This window comes from Rhincodon typus, unplaced genomic scaffold (assembly GCF_021869965.1).
Source record: "Rhincodon typus isolate 14 unplaced genomic scaffold, sRhiTyp1.1 hic_rhity00000753, whole genome shotgun sequence".
Classification (NCBI taxonomy): domain Eukaryota; kingdom Metazoa; phylum Chordata; class Chondrichthyes; order Orectolobiformes; family Rhincodontidae; genus Rhincodon; species Rhincodon typus.
Window position 1 is genome coordinate 14,367 of NW_025966391.1, and position 16,590 is coordinate 30,956.

Consider the following 16,590-nt stretch of genomic DNA (forward strand, 5'->3'; position numbering starts at 1 on the left):
TTTCCTGCTCCTCTGATGCTGCTTGGCCTGCTGTGTTCATCCAGCTCTACACCTTGTTATCTCAGATCCTCCAGCATCGGCAGTTCCTACTATCTCTGAAACAATTATAATGTGCATTTTCCTACTTTACAGTTGCGACTACTTTGTTGCTAGGATTGACAAGTAGAAAATACTTGCTGTTTATTTCTAATTTTACATTGAAGAACCTTCTTCCTAAAAGAAGTATTACATTCCTTCCAGAGATAGTAGGAACTGCAGATGCTGCAGACCTGGTTTGCCAACAGCCAGGCACTTTGAAGCTCAGCTGGAGGATTCACCATGTCAGCAAGTAGTTTAAGTGAACTTAGTAATTGTTATGAACTTAGTAATTGTTACATGTGTAGCAGGCAAATGATTTCCATAATCTGTATTTCTTACTTCAGCAGGACCACCATGGACCCTTTGTCCTGAAAAACGGCCTCATAAAGTTATTAAACAGTCAAAATGTTAGACATGAGCATATAACCCACAGTAAGCTGTACATCTCACTTGTGTCATCAAGAATAACCAGCAAAAACTCTGAACTTCTCCCCAACCACTGATGTCCCAAAGCAATTTAGAGATAGTGAAGTATTCTTAAAATGTAGTCTCATGTGGGAAACATGGCAGCTAATTTACAGCATTGTAACGATGACCACATAGTCTGTTTCTGTGACGTTGAGTGAGTAGTAACTATTGATCAGGATACAGAGATAGCTCCCTTCGTCGTCTTCAAAATAGTTTTCTGGGATTTTTTGCATCCACCCGAGAGCACAGACATGGCTTTTTTTAATGTGTCATCAGTAAGATTGCATCCCTGACTAGTCAGGACTCCCTCAGTACTTAGATCCATACCCAGGTTTTTTAAAAACGTTATTTTAGTTGTCCAGTGGTTTCCTTTGTAGTATTACAACAAAATATAAAGTACTTGGGGGAACTTGGTGGCACAGTAAGTAAACACGTTTTTCTGTGAGTTGTGTTAAAATGTATGCCAGTGCCACAAGACTGAAGCAATTGCCTGTAAGGGAACGCAATCTTAATCCTCAGCCATGAATTTGCCCACAATGTGCAAGCATGCTGATCAAAAGCACATGGACAACTTGTGCAGGAAACAAAATCATGCTCATTTAATAGGGGACCTCATCCAAAGAAGGGTCCCAATGTATACTCATGAATGCATAATCAACTTAAACCAGCCACGTAAAGAGAGTATCAGCTGAGATTTTTGTGTTCAAGTTCTGAAGTGGAATTTGTACCTTTTAACTCAGAATATCAGCGGAACTATGGCTGACACACGAAGAGAGTCCTAATCCTGACCACTCCTAGTCATTATAAAACACTTCTTATCAAGAAATTAAATCTAAAATTGGGAAAATCCTTGTCGAATTTCTTCTATTGCAAAAGTGACTGCACTGCAGAGGTTCTTCATTGACTGAGTTTTTTTTCCCTGATTCTTTCTGAGAATTGTTTCTTTAGATGGCACAATAGACTGAGCACATTACTGTGGGAACTGAATTAGCATTTATTAAATAAAGCCATGGTTCTTTATTTAACTGCCTCAGATATCTGGGGTCGGTGCTTGATCTTTGCTATTCTGTTGGCTAGTGCTGTCAACATAGGTGCAAGTTGAAACATGCCCGAAGCCAAAACTGTTAAAAGTCATTCTTTGTGTATTCTTTGATAAGCAAGGAGGTCTCATAGTATTAATTGACACACTTGACTCTGATATAATATGTCTTTCAGATGAGTATTTATTTTGTATATAGTTTTGTTTTTGCCTTGACTGTTTTGATATTTTAATTAGGGGGCACGAATTGGCCGCATAGATGCTTTTGTGCAGAGCTCGGACAAAAACTTCCTGGTTCCAGTAGGTGGTGCTATAGTAGCGGGTTTTGATGATGTTTTCATAAATGAAATCAGCAAAATGTACCCAGGTAATTCATTATCAGATACTCTTGAGTTAACAAAGCGTGTTTCAGATATAATAATCCGATTTGCTGTAAATTTAATATTTGTTTTTGATTACTGTCGGAGAAAACCTCGGTGTAAAATTGTGAGTTGACCTTCATTGTCCGTGTTAGATGCAGGGCTTAGTGTAAGCTAAGGAAGGAATATCATTTACATCCAGATCAAGTTCTTAAGCTGTTCTCAAAGTGTCATTTTGTTTGCGTCAAAATGTATGAAGCAGCAATTAATTCAAAACTTTTAATGATTTTTAAAATTGGACATCAAAGATTTAAACAAAAACAGAAGTTGTTGGAAAAGCTCAGCAGGGCTGGCAGCATCTGTGAAGAAAAATAATCAGAGGTAATGTTTCAGGTCCAGTGACCCTTCCTTGGAAGTTCTGAGGACCCGAAACGTTAACTCTCATTTTTTCTTCACAGGTGCTGCCAGACCTGCTGAGCTTTTCCTGCAACTTCTGTTTTTGTTCCTGATTTACAGCATCTGCAGTTCTTTCGGTTTCTATCAAAGATTTAAATGTTATTTTAATGCTTTCTCAGGTATATATTTGATAGTTTTGTTCCAATGATAAGCCATAAAATATTAGACGGTTAGAAATCCCAATTCATATTTTCTCTCCCTTTTTGAAAAAAAAGACATTCGGTTGCTTTAATGAAACTTGATCGATGCCAGGACATTTGTTTAAAAAGGACTGTCATAAATATCCTGATTTGAAATTTCTCCTGATCTCTTGCTGTCACTTTGATGAACAACCAATAGGAACCATTTTAAAAATTTTTTTCATGGAATGAGGGTGTCACTGCTAGGCTGGCATTCATTGACCATCCCTTGAGAAGATGCTGATGAGCTTCTTGAAGCACGGCAGCCCATGCAGTGTAGGAACTCCAGCCCTGTTAGAAAGGAAGTTCAGGATTTTGACCCAGCCAAGGGAGAGGAACAGCAATATATTTCCACACAGGATGTGGAGGTGCCGGTGTTAGACCGGGCTGGACAAGGTCAGAAATCACACGACACTAGGTTATAGTCCGACAGGTTTATTTGAAAACACAAGCTTTTGGAGTCTTACTCCTTCGGGTGTTTGTGAGAGAGGTAGTATCAGACACAGAATTTATAAGTAAAAGATCATGGGGACTCACCGCTGATGGGGATGTACTAAACAAACCTAAGATGCTATTAAATCTTTAATCAGTTAAATCTTTTGAGGTTGGTTGGCTCACCAAGCTGGTTTGTTGTTCCGCAGACGTTTCGTTACCGTGCTTGGTAACATCCTCAGTGCAGCCTCTGATGAAGCGTCGGTGTGTTTTCCCGCCTGACTTTTAAACTCTGGGGTCCGTTGCGAAGGATTGCCTCACTTCCGGGTTTCCTCCGTAGTGGAATGTATATGGGGTCGAGTTGAATGTGTTTATTAATAGCGTGCTTCGTGGAGTGCCATGCTTCCAGGAACTCTCGTGCTTGTCTCTGCCTAGCCTGTTCCAGGATCTTGGTGTTGTCCCAGTCGAAGTCGTGGTTCTGCTTGTCCATGTGGATTGAGATGAGTGAGTATTGGTCGTGTCTTTTTGTAGCCAGTTGGTGTTCATGTACTCTTGTTGTTAGTTTCCTTCCTGTTTGTCCGATGTACACTGCAATACTCACTCATTTCAAAACACATGGACAAGCAGAACCACGACTTCGACTGGGACAACACCAAGATCCTGGAACAGGCTAGGCAGAGACAAGCACGAGAGTTCCTGGAAGCATGGCACTCCACGAAGCACGCTATTAATAAACACATTCAACTCGACCCCATATACATTCCACTACGGAGGAAACCCGGAAGTGAGGCAATCCTTCGCAACGGGCCCCAGAGTTTAAAAGCCAGGTGGGAAAACACACCGACGCTTCATCAGAGGCTGCACTGAGGATGTTACCAAGCACGGTAACGAAACGTCTGCGGAACAACAAACCAGCTCGGCGAGCCAACCAACCTCAACACCCACAACCCGAGCTACAAATCTACTCCAAAACCTTACAGTTAAATCTTTAATCAGTTCTTTTGAAGTCATGGTCTTGAGAGAACTGAAGGTTTTTTCAGTGGAAAGAAGAGGTGACATTTTAGGTCAGACAATGCATGTTAGGTGTGAGGCCTTGTTTAGAATCAGTTTGTGTTTTGGTTTGGAGTCAGACTGGTTTTATTTCTAAAGTAGGAATTTATAAAACACCACATTGACTGACTGTCTATAAATTGTGTGCATTTTGAACAAAATAGAATGTATCTGCAAATACAGATTCACCCCATTGATTCTCGTGTGTGTGTGTGTGTGTGTGTAGCCTGGTAACCCTGTTGCCACCTCCAACCCCATCTCCCCACTACCCACCTCCTCTACACTCCCTTTATCTTGCCCAAATGTTTACCCCTCATGCAAGGGTAGCGTGTGATTGAATGAAGTTGTTTGACTGTGAGGGTATCATGGTCATGTTCCATCTTGTCACTATTTAGCAGTATCCATTGCACAATGACCATAACTGGGATGTGCAGCTCTTTAATCTCCAGTGGAGGGATGTTGTAGCCACTTAGAGCATCACAGTTTGCAGCCCTGAATTGAGTTAGCTAACACTTCCCAGTGCAGGAATTGAAATTGGAATCTTACTAGTATGTGTGGCTTGGAGTCATGACTGAAATGTTGAGGAGTAGCGCAGTGGCTCAGTGGTTAGCACTGCTGCCAGGGTCCTAGGTTCAAATTTATCTGATTGGCAGAATGTGACAAGTGGAGTCCCAGATGGGTCTATCCTGAGTACTCAATGTTTAGGGGCGGCACGGTGGCTCAGTGGTAAGCATTGCTGCCTCACAGTGCCAAGGACCCATGTTTGATTCCACCCTCGGGCGACTGTCTGTGTGGAGTTTGCACATTCTCCCCGCATCTGCGTGGGTTTCCCCCAGGTGCCCCGGTTTCCTCCCACAGTCCAAAGACGTGCATGTTAAGTGGATTGGCCATGTTAAATTGACCATAGTGTTCAGGGAGGTGTAGATTAGGTGGGTTAAAGGGGGATGGGTCTGGGTGGGATGCTCTGAGGGTCGGTGTGGACTTGTTGGGCTGAAAGGCCTGTTGCCATACTGTAGGGATTCTATGGATCTCTACTTTCACTCATATCATTTAGAAATAGTTAAGAATTGAAATTGTTTCCCATTGATATTTGTAGGACGAGCATCGGCATCACCCTCAACTGATGTTCTCATTACGCTGCTATCACTTGGCGTGAATGGATATAAGCATCTCTTAAAAGAAAGAAAGGTGAGTTTGTTGTTCCAGCCTGAAGCCTGTACATATACTGCACCCATGTATATTTTTCATGCTTATTTCAGTGGTCTACAAATAGCTGTTATGTTGTGAATTCAATTGTGTTGCTTTTTTTTGAGTGAAGAAGTTCCTTCTCAGCTCAGTTTTAAATGATTGACTATACCCTGAGATTGAGTTGCTGTTTTATAGACCACCAGCTAAGGAGATAAATTCTTCAACATCTGTCCTGTTGAGCCCTATCTGCCTCTCAAAACTCTGTCTCCTCCTTTAATTAGCTCCTTAAAATATACCTATTTACCACACTTTTGTCATTCTTCTTAACATCATGTTCTTTAATTTTGGTAATTTCTTTCAGAAGAAGGGTCCCGACCCGAAACATCAACTTTCCTACTCCTCTGATGCTGCCTAGCCTGCTGTATTCCTCCAGCTCTGCACTGTGCTTTCTCTGAATCCAGCATCGGCAGTTCTTACCATCTCTTTAGTTTTGGTGTTCAGTTTTGTCTGATTGCACCTCTGAGATGCCCTTGCAATGTCTTTTGTGTTTAGGGTGGCATATTTCAACATTAAATAGTGACGACTATTCAAAAGTACCTGATTGGATGTAAAATGCTTTGGAATGTCTCAAGGTTGTGAAAGGTGCTGTATGAATTCCAGCCTTTCTTCCCTTCCTTTCATTTATAATTGAAAGCTGTTGCCGTACAATTTGAATTGCCCCACCACCTATGATTCCTGAGGGTTAGTTAGCCCAGTCTTCAGTTGGAGTCCCAGTCCTTCTGCAGAATTTCTTTGGGTGACTTCAGTTGAAGATTCCGTTGGATGTAGGAACAGTGAAATTATGAAATCGTTAAACTTGTTAACACAGTAATGTGGAAGCAGCAGCTACTTCAGCTGCAAATCCAGTGAGGGAACCCAGTTTACAGAGCAGGTTTGAAACCTTGTGTAATGGTTTTGCATCTGTTCGCTGGTTAATGTTTGGAACTGTTTTCCACAAACAGCAGTGGATACAGATCAGTTCTTAATTTTAAACCTGAAATGAATATATTTTTGTTAAGCGAGGGTATTAAGAGATATGAGCCAAAGGCAGCTATATGGAGTTAGGCCACAGATCAACCATGATCTCATTGAATGGCAGAACAGGCTCAAAGGGCTGAATGGCCTACTCCTATGTTCCTACATTCACCAAGCACAACCAAGAGAAATTTCAGGGCTTTTGTCTTCATCAAAGTGATGAATGTATTTCTTTAGGAATACGAACATCTTGTGTTGACACAATACATGGATTTTGCAACAATTGGAGATCTTCAAAAAGGAGATGGTTTGGCTACAGAGTCAATACGTTGTTGTGAGGGGAAAGTAGGGCAACCAAAGCCACAGTTAACTGAAACACTGAACACATAGAGTTTAAAATGAGGGAGGAAAATGAGGCTTATGACAAATGTAGGATTCATACTAGAATGGAGAACCCAACTAAAAAAGAAAATATATTTATTTTCTAACATCTTTGAGGGAAAGAAACTGTTATCCTTAGATAACATAGTGTGGAGCTGGAGGAGCACAGTGTGGAGCTGAAGGAACACAGTAGGCCAGGCAGCATCAGAGGAGCAGGAAAGCTGATGTTTTGGGTCGGGACCCTTCTTCTGAAGAAGGGTTCCGACCCGAAACGTCAGCTTTACTGCTCCTGTAATGCTGCCTAGCCTGCTGTGTTCCTCCAGCTCCACACTGTGTTATCTCAGACACCAGCATCGGCAGTTCTTACTATCTCTAACTGTCATCCTTACTTGGTCTGGCCTACATGTGACTCCAGACTCATAGCAATGTGGTTGACTCTTAACTGCCCTCTGGGCAATTAAGGATGGGTGATAAATGCTGGCCTAACCGTGCATGAATTTTAAAAAAATGGCTGGAGGTCAATGCCTGGTCAGGAAGCTTACTGAATTCGCAATCCGTGTGGGAACAAGAATACATCCAGCAAAAATACAAAGATGCCAACATTATCCATCTGTACAAGGAAATTAACTTGTCAGAATTGTGACAATCATAAGGAATTTCATTCCTCTCCATTGCTGGCAAAATTTCTGCCAGAGACCTTCAGAACTGCTTAGTGGAATGCCTCAAGTAGGACTTGATGCCAAAGAGTCTGTACAAATTAAGAAAAGGTAAAGAAGTCGCTGCTGTTAAATAGCTTCGAGGGAAATGCCAAGAACAGAACATGGACCTCAACACCATATTTATTGACCAGGCCATGGCCTTTGACACAGTCCACTGGAAGGTGATGGTGAAATTCTGCTGCCCTAAGCAATTTATCCCCAGGGTTGGCAGTACCCATGGTGGTCTGCTCATGTGCTTCCTAGAGTCTTCTAACTCAATCCTAGTCACTAATGGAGTTAAGCAGGATTGCGTGCTAGCACCAGTGCTTGTCAGTATTTTGTTCTCTTTGGAGATATTCTTATGAAAGAAGGAAGCATGGCTAAGATACTCCCTGAGTACTTTGCATCCGTCTTCACTAAAGAAGAGGCTGCTACCATGTAGTATGAAAGCGGGACCAAATCGCGATATTGGATATGATGAAAATAGATCAAGAGGAGCTACTTAATAGGTTAGCAGTTCTCAAAACAAGAAAAGTTACCTGCTGGATGGCATGTATCCTTAAGTAATAAAGGTGACCAAAGAGCCTCTGGCACGATTATCCAGTCCTCCATAGGTAGGACGTTGGTCCAGAACATTTTAAATGTTACTGTGGATTGTAAATATTGAGCCATTATTTAATAAAGAGCTTGGAATAAACCAAGCAGCTAAGGCTGGTCAGTCTAATGGCCATGTTGAGAAAACTTTGAGAAAGTAATTGGAGATAAAAGTAATTGACATTTGAAAAATTGTGTGCTATCACGTGACAACCAGCACAGATGTGTTTGACTAAATAGATTGAGTGCTTTGACCAAGTAATCGAGAGGGTTGATGAGATTAGTGATTGTTGATGTGATGTGTTGTGAGAGAGAGAGCCACATAATAATCTTTTCAGCAATATTCAAGTCCTTGGGTTTAAAGGGATAGAGGCAGCAGTACTGGAAAATTAGCTCTGGGACAGAAAATGGAGAAGTAGTGGTGAGCAGTTATTTTTCAGATTGGTGGAAGGTATAACTAGTATTTGTCAATGGTCAAGTGGTCAAAAGGACTACTTTTTTCGATATGTATTAATGACTGGACTTGGGTTTATGGGACGTAATGTCAAACATGGTGGCTCAGTGGTTAGCACTGCTGCCTCACAGCACCAGGGACCCGGGTTCGATTCCAGCCTCAGGTGACTGTCTGTGTGGAGTTTGCACATTCTCCCCGTGTCTGCGTGGGTTTCCTCCAGGTGCTCCGGTTTCCTCCCACAGTCCAAAGATGTGCAGGCTAGGTGCGTTGGCCATGCTAAATTGCCCATTGGGATGTGTAGATTAGGTGGGTTATAGGGGGATGAGTCTGGGTGGGATGCTCTGAGGGTTGGTGTGGACTTGTTGGGCCGAAGTGCCTGTTTCTGCACTGTGTAGGGATTCTATAAAAAAAAATTTGCAGATGATACAGGACTCAAAAGTGTAATGAATAATGCGATAGTAATAGACTTCAGAAGGAAATGGTGAAATAGGCAAACTCATGGTCTGTGGAATTCAATGAAGAGAAAAGTTTAAGGGATACATCTTGTTAGGAAGAATGAAGTGAGGCAGTTGAAATTAATTTCTAATGGTGGTATAGGAACAGCGAGACATGAAGTGTATGTACATAAATATTTTAAGGTGTCAGAATAAGTTGAGAAGACTTAAAGCATAAGAGATCCTTGGCTTTGTAGACAGAAGCATGGAGTACAAAAGAAAGGAAGTCAGGCTAAAAAATGGTTAAACTTGAGGTAGAATAAAGTATTGTGTTTAAATCTGGGCACTGCTATTTGCGTATGAGGTCCAAGCCTTTGAGCGAGGAAGTGATTTATTCCAACTGTACTCCAGACAAAGGCCTTCAGTTATATGGAAAGACTGGCGAAGCGGAAGTTATTTTCCCTAGACTAGAGAAAGTTATGAGGAGATTTGAAAAATGCTTTCAAATTCTTGAATGGTTTTGATAGAGTGAATAGTAAGAATTGTCACCAGTGGCAGGATGGTCAGTAACCGTAGAATACAGATTTAATGTGATTGGCAAAAAAAGCAAAAGCAATGTGAGGAAATATGTTTTCATACAACATGGTGTTGTGATTCAGAATTCATTGCCTGAAAGGGCAATGGAGCAGATTTAGACAGTAGCATTCAGAAAAAACGTGGACAAATAGACAAAGGGGAAAAAAAACAAGGCAATGGGGAAGACTAGCAATTAGTTGAATAGCTCAATGGCCATTTTTGTGCTGTATCTTTCAATAATTCTCCAGACTCCAGTGACATATATTTCCTGGTATTGTCATAATGGTGTTTCAGTATTTAAACAGCTGTTGTGCATAATTAATGTCACTTTACTGATGGTGTTCCATTTCTTTGGTCCATTTAGAACTGTTGAACATGACCAGATCAGTTTCTCCTCATTTATAACTTTTTAAAGCTTAAAGATGAACAGTTTCACATATTAGCTTATAAGACAACAGTCTGAGTTGAGACTCACATCGTTGTGCATGGTGATTTTTTTTGCCATGATATGTAGACCTCAATACACCATGGCTATGATCTGCTGGTTGGTTTGCATATGTGTGTTAAATATGAAGTGTGAGCAAATGAAAAATATTCCAATATGAACAACTGTGATGCTTGGATGTTTATTCAAGAAACAAAAATTGTTGTGGATTTCCCATTCGTTTATTTGTTTTCCGGTGGTAAATTGAGAGAATCTGCATGCGGAGCAATAGTTCACTATGAATAGCTTAAAAACAATTTTAGTGCAATTTGTCAACAAAATTTTAAATTATTAAACCAACTACAGCAACAAATGCGAAATGTTAAGAACAAGATAATTATCAATGTGAATTTCACTAATTGGTAACATTTCAAATATGTTTGGCTGCTTTTTGTGAAAAAGCTTATATAAATTAATTTTTGTCAGGTTTATTCCTCTTCCCTATTAGGACCATAATCTTTTATTTAAAATATTTAACATTTGTTTCTATAATAGTATGATATATCATATTCAGATTCAGCAGAGAAATTTACAGCAAGAGCAGGGGCTTCACTGCATTGCAATGCCGGCTCAGTTTAGTTATCATATAAATCCTTTAAAATATTGCGGTAGTATTTGTGAAATGTTGCAGGATAAATATGAGCAAGAATATTCAGTTGTATTCCGAAATTATTTTGATGCATTAATCTAGACAGGTGCCTACAGAAACACGGTAGCTCTGTCATATCAGTGTTCTTTATTAGGGAAAAAAATTGTCCTTGACAGCTGTTTCAGATTAATAGCTGAACAAAATGCTCAAGTGATGAGCTGTTGCATGCTGGTCTATTGAGAACTAAATGGTAGCTTCCCCTGTTGGCTCACCTGAGTGACACAGAAGAGGAAAGTCCTCAGTTCTGTGCTGTTGGTTGATCTTTGGCAGGGTGGCAGCTGGGTACTACATTTGGTATCACTGCTCCGAGGTTAAGGAGGAAAGCAACATTTTACAGCTCCTTGTCCCTGATAATTCTCCACTAGGCTCCGAAGGCATGTGTGGCATGTTGATTAATGTCAGGCTCAGTTACAGTGCCTCTGTATGTCAAACAGTTGATTACCCTTGTGATATGCACTGTCCAAGGCCACATGTACAGAACAGCCGCTTAGTTATGGTGCTGGAAGTGCCAGGGACATATTGAACCAAAAGATTCGTAGAAACAAGGAGTTAATGCTGTCATGAAGGGAGGAAGAAGGAAGGGAATAACATTGGCTGAAAAGTGAGCTTAAATTTTCAAGACTGTTGCAATTTCAATAAGATTCTGTTGGGGTTTTCAGTGAAATTTTAATGAACAGATTGATATATTCATAAGATGGCCATCCAAAATTGAACCAATTTGTAACCTTTTCCCCATCTTCCCTGAATTTGCTCATCTGCTTACACAATTTATAAACCGTCTCGGTTTTGTTTTCGGTGATAAAAATGGTCACTGTGGAGCACTGATCAAGTCAGTGAAACAGTATGCCTACATCCATGTTTTAAAGGTAGTGATATTTTGAAAGTACTCTGATGTTGGAAATATGGTCTTGGGGACAATATTGTAGCATACCATTGGCATCACTGACGAAGGTATAAACTGCCGAGCATTCCTGCTCTTGACTGTTGGAAGCCTGTGATGGATGGATTGCAGTGGCAGTTGTGAGCCTGCCCACTTCACAGTTAAATGGCTTTTATCACCCAGTAGCCAAGTTCATGTGAAGAATGGCCACTTGGATCAGTATCTTGTTTGCAGCATGATCTACCGTCTTCAGGAATCAATTCAAAGGAAAACAAGAAAGCAAAATGAAATGTTCTGATCCCGGCCGATGTTAATACTGAATAATTCAGATACTAAACTGAAATCTGACTTGCTAGTTTTAGTGGCTTGGTGTCTCACTGAAACATATGTGCCAATGTTGCAGATTTGTTTTAACAATAAAACAGAAGTTTATTAAGCAAAAGAAATGAAGATAAAATAGAATAAACAAGATTATTTACTTAAGACACAAACGTGCTGAGATATAATCCCATTAGTCTCAGAAAAAATCCTTAACAGATCCCAAAATATACCCAGCAGAAAATCCCTTTTACTAACATCTCAGTGACTTGAAATTGACTTTAAATCCTGGTGTGGAAAATCTAAGAGTTTCTTCCTGAAGCTATAACCTAGTTTAAATATTCTCAAGCTTCAAATAACCTCTTCAGGTTTTGTTCAATCACTTCTGATTTAGACTACCAATAACTTTTTACTTAAGGTAATCTAGTGTGAACAAATCTAATTGTCTTCTCCCTTTCTCAGGAGCAACTTTACATATAAAAACTTCTGCATAAGTGTCCAAAACTGAAAGTCTCTCTCTAATTTATGGGTATCTCCCCTGTGCTAATAAAAAAAGCTCAAAATTTCTACAGAAACCTTGAGCCACAATCATTTATCTTGCTAGGTTGTAAATGCTCCTCAAGTAAGTTAAAACATTTTAGGTCTGAAAACTAGCCCTTACAATAGCACCATGGTTGCAGAAACACTCACAAGTCATAGACCAAAATCCCCACAGTGTAGAAGAGGCCATTCAGCCCACTGAGTCTGCACCAATCCTCTGAAGAGCATCTCACCTAGACCCAGACCCCACCCTATCCCTGTGACTCCATCTAACCTGCACATCCCTGGATACTATGGGGCAATTTAGCATGGCCAATCCACCTAACCTGCACATCTTTGGAGTGTGGAAGGAAACTGGAGCACCCACTGGAAACCCATACAGACACAGGGAAAATGTGTAAACTCCATGCAGCCAGTCTCCCAAGACTGGAATCGAACCTGAGACCCTGTTGCTGGGGAGGCAGAATTGCTAGCCACTGAGCTACCATGCTGGCCTACAAGTTGATTATTAATTCCTTCAGACACTCAGAAAAACCCACATGTCACTACTTCAAAATCCAAAAAAATCTAAACTACACAGAAATCATACTACAAATATATTTACAATTAAACAGCCTACATCAGCGAATGAACATCTTAAGCCTTAAGAGAAGAACTAGCAGGATGAGCATAAAGAGATTTGAGTAGTCTTTATTTCTAGTAAACTGTTTAAATGATACTTCTTTAAAAAAGTGCATAATTGTATGCATGCTGCGAATAAGCTTCAATTCTGCTTGATAAGAAATGACTGTCACAACTGGAAAGATTAATGCACTGCAAAGTTTGCTGATTTATGGCAGCTATCACAGCACTTTACTGCATTCACAGCATTCCTAGCTGTGCACTGATGCCTGACTAGTTGCAGGTCAAAATGCTAAAAACAGCACAAAAGAAATACTGCACAGGTGCAAGCAAGACCAGGTTGTCTGTCAGAGATATAGAAAGCTTAGAATAATATCCAAGTAACCTGTGACAATGTAAGGCAAGAAGCCAATTAATTAACTCCACGTGTCAGGGTAATCCATATCTTTCTATGTTGGACAATTGTATGCAACTGTGTGATCGTACACCCTAAGCTCATTCAAGCAATGAATCTACCCATTAATGATAAATGAGCAGAGTTAGTTTCATTATTAGGTGGAATCTTTTGGAGGAGGTGGAGGCCTTAGCTAGTGGATGTGTCGTGCTGTGAGAGCCCTGTGCTCCCTGTTGGAGAAAGCCCACTGGCTCCTGTGCCAAACAAGCACCTGACAGGACAGTGACGCAGCTTCTCGGAATCGAGAACCTTGGGAGCAGATATCCCTCCTTCTGAAAGCTACCAGCCAGTTGTAGCTCTATTAAACGTCAGAACCTCCAGGGAGGCAGTGGCAGCTGCCAGTATGGCACCCACCCAGGGCCTTGGACTATTGCTAGAGCCCTGACTAAGGCTGAATACTGTTGAGAGGAGGATCATGGTGGACGTATGCAGAGGGGCTTCAGCAGAAGGGAAAGGGACTAGTTGTCAGTGTGAGCATTAACCCTCCCCGCCCTGCCTCCTTCCTGATGCACGATCGCTCAATCAGTCACTGAGTACCATGAACAAGGTATCCCCACTGGAGCCCATAAGCAAACTGCAAGGGTCTGCTTGTTGTGCCTCCCGATAACCACTTAAAGGCCTTACCTGGAGGTAGAGATCTGCCACCCACCCACATTAAATGCAGTCTGCCATTAACTTTGCCTTAGAGAAGGGCATAAGTTTCTGCCCTTCATTGATATCTGTGAGCTCTAATTGAATGATGATAATATATTTTAGTAGGTTGCTGTTGTTTCATACACAGCATCATATTTTCAAAGGTTAACAGAGTGAATAGCATTCTTGCTGTTTTGACCATAAACCTACCTGGATGTTAATTCCTGTTGCTTCTCATTTGTGGCAACATCTGTTCTCTGCCTGCCTCTGTTCATGGGTGTTCAAGTATAGACTTAGTATGGGGCTGCAAACACTTGGCTATCACCATGTTTCCAAATATCATTCTACATACCATGTTGGGATTTTGTGGTCATTGAATAGAATAGTCTCCTTCATGAATGGTGAAACTGGAATATGTGAAACATTTCACAGCATCTGATATTTTTATAAGCTATATATTGCATGAAATATAATTGGCTGTTTGAAGTGGATTTTGAATTAACATCTTAAAATGAGTTAGAAGATATACTTCAGTGTTGTATGCCTGGAACTGTACCAATGTTTAGCTCCATACGTTAATTACATTGTGGAGAACGGGTGAAAATCAAATTGCCATTATAATTATTGCTATGGAGCAGATACATTGCAAACAAATCCATTTATCCTATGTTATTCCATTGTATTATACATATATAGACCAGAAGTCCTAGTGTACGGAATAGTCATTACCACACTCCTGTACTGGAGTGAGACCTGGATTGTATATCAGAGATACAGAATACTAAAAACATTCCACCAGTAATGCTCCACCATGTTCTTTGGATTCACTGGGAGGACTAATGTCCTTCTTGAAGCTATGTCTACAAGCATTAAAACAAAGGTCCTCCAAAGCCAACTAGATTAGTTTGGACACTGTATCTGGATGGCCATTAAGCATCTCTTGCACTAGGTCCTGTTTTCATTCAATTCTCAAATGGCCATCATCCAGAGGGAGATAAATAAAATGCTACAGAGACCCTCTGAAGCTCTCCATGAATGTGACAGCGTTGTATTAATGACTGTGAGGAGCTAGCTTCACATTGTTCAAAATGGCAATAACTTGTTCATTAAGCTGCAGAAAGCAAAACAAAAGGAAGGAAATCTTGCACTTTTTGTGCTGCTTTAACTCATTGTATATCCTGCCCCAAGTGCTCCAAAATCTCCAGGTTGGGAATCTGCTTGTTCAGTAACATAATGATTCACAACGGAAACACATGACCCTCAGTAAGCTTAACTGTGAATTAGGGAACAGTTGATAAGTTAAGGGATCTACTTATGGAAATTCAGTAAAAATGGAATATAGAAACAGATAAATTATTTGCGTGGTGGAGTAAGTACTATATCGTTTCTTATCTTGGTTGTAATGAATAAAGAACGTGCTTTATTTTCCCAGATTTCCTAGTGATTTACCACTGACACTTCTTTTTTTCTGAAGCCTGGAGACACAAGTATTTTGGGTCATGCTTCAGTGAAGGGAAGCTTCTAGAGAATTATTCAGGGTAGAGTTAGTAGTCACATGGAAAAAGGTGGTTTGATTAGTCAGCATGGATTTCTAAATTGGAATTCATGTTTAACTAACTTGCTGCAGTTTGTTTTGAAGAGGTAACAGAAAGGTTTGATGAGGATAGTACTGTTGATGTGGTGTAGGTATACTTTCAGAAAGTGTTTGATACAGTGCCACACATAGACTTGTGAGGAACATTATAGTCATGAACTAAAAAGGTCAGTAGTAACATGAATACAAAATTAACTGAGTGAGAGGAGACAGAGAGTATTGGTCAATGGATAATTTTCAGGCTGGAGGATGGTTTGGACTGGAGGTCTGCAGGGGTTGGTAATGGAACTCTGGTTTTCCTAGTATATGCAGTTGTTCATTAATGCGCCGAGCTGGTTGTTCTGTGGTGTGCGGGTGTTTCATTACCCTTCTAGGCAACATCATCAATGTGACTTCTAATCGAAGCTTTGATGTTCTGCTTCCTTCTGGATTTATATAATCCTCTGGTGTGATGGTCTTTTCACTTCCAGTTCTGTTGTTTTAGCAGCGGTTTGTGTATGGGGTCTATTTCTATGTGTTTGTTAATGGAGTCCAGTGTTGAGAACTAGGCTACCAGAAATTCCTTTGCATGTCTGGTATTCACTTGTCCCAGTATAGTCACTTTGACCCAGTCAAACTGATGGCCCTCATTGTGTGGGTGTATTGAGACAAGTGAATATTGGTCATGTCTTTTTACTGCCAGCTGGTGTTCGTGTATCCTGGTCATTAGTTTCCTCCCTGTTTGTCCAATGTAATGTTTATTGCACTCGCTGCATGGTATTCTGTATATCACTTTGGTCTTGTTTACTATTGGCATGGGGTCTTTAGTCTTTGATAACATTTGGCACAGTGTTGCTGTAGGTTTGTGTGCAATCATGATTTTATGCAGTCTTAGGAGTCTGGTAGTCATTTCTTATATATCTCTGATGTAAGGTAGCATTGCTAGTGTCTTCTGTTGTACTGTGTCCTCTGACTGTCATTTGTTCTGTAGGCATCTGCAGATGAAACTTCTTGAGTATCTGTTGTCAGTGAAAACTT

At 40.6% G+C, this 16,590-nt stretch overlaps 1 protein-coding gene across 1 annotated transcript in view; it reads left to right on the forward strand.

The window, feature by feature from the left end:
- The window catches only part of LOC109932554 (O-phosphoseryl-tRNA(Sec) selenium transferase), a 40,818-nt gene that overhangs the window by 6,247 nt on the left and 17,981 nt on the right, over window positions 1–16,590 (forward strand). Inside the window, exons 4-5 of the mRNA XM_048592179.1 lie at window positions 1,823–1,952; window positions 5,158–5,249. Coding sequence (XP_048448136.1) covers window positions 1,823–1,952; window positions 5,158–5,249 — 222 coding nt within the window. The remainder of the gene's footprint in view (window positions 1–1,822; window positions 1,953–5,157; window positions 5,250–16,590) is intronic.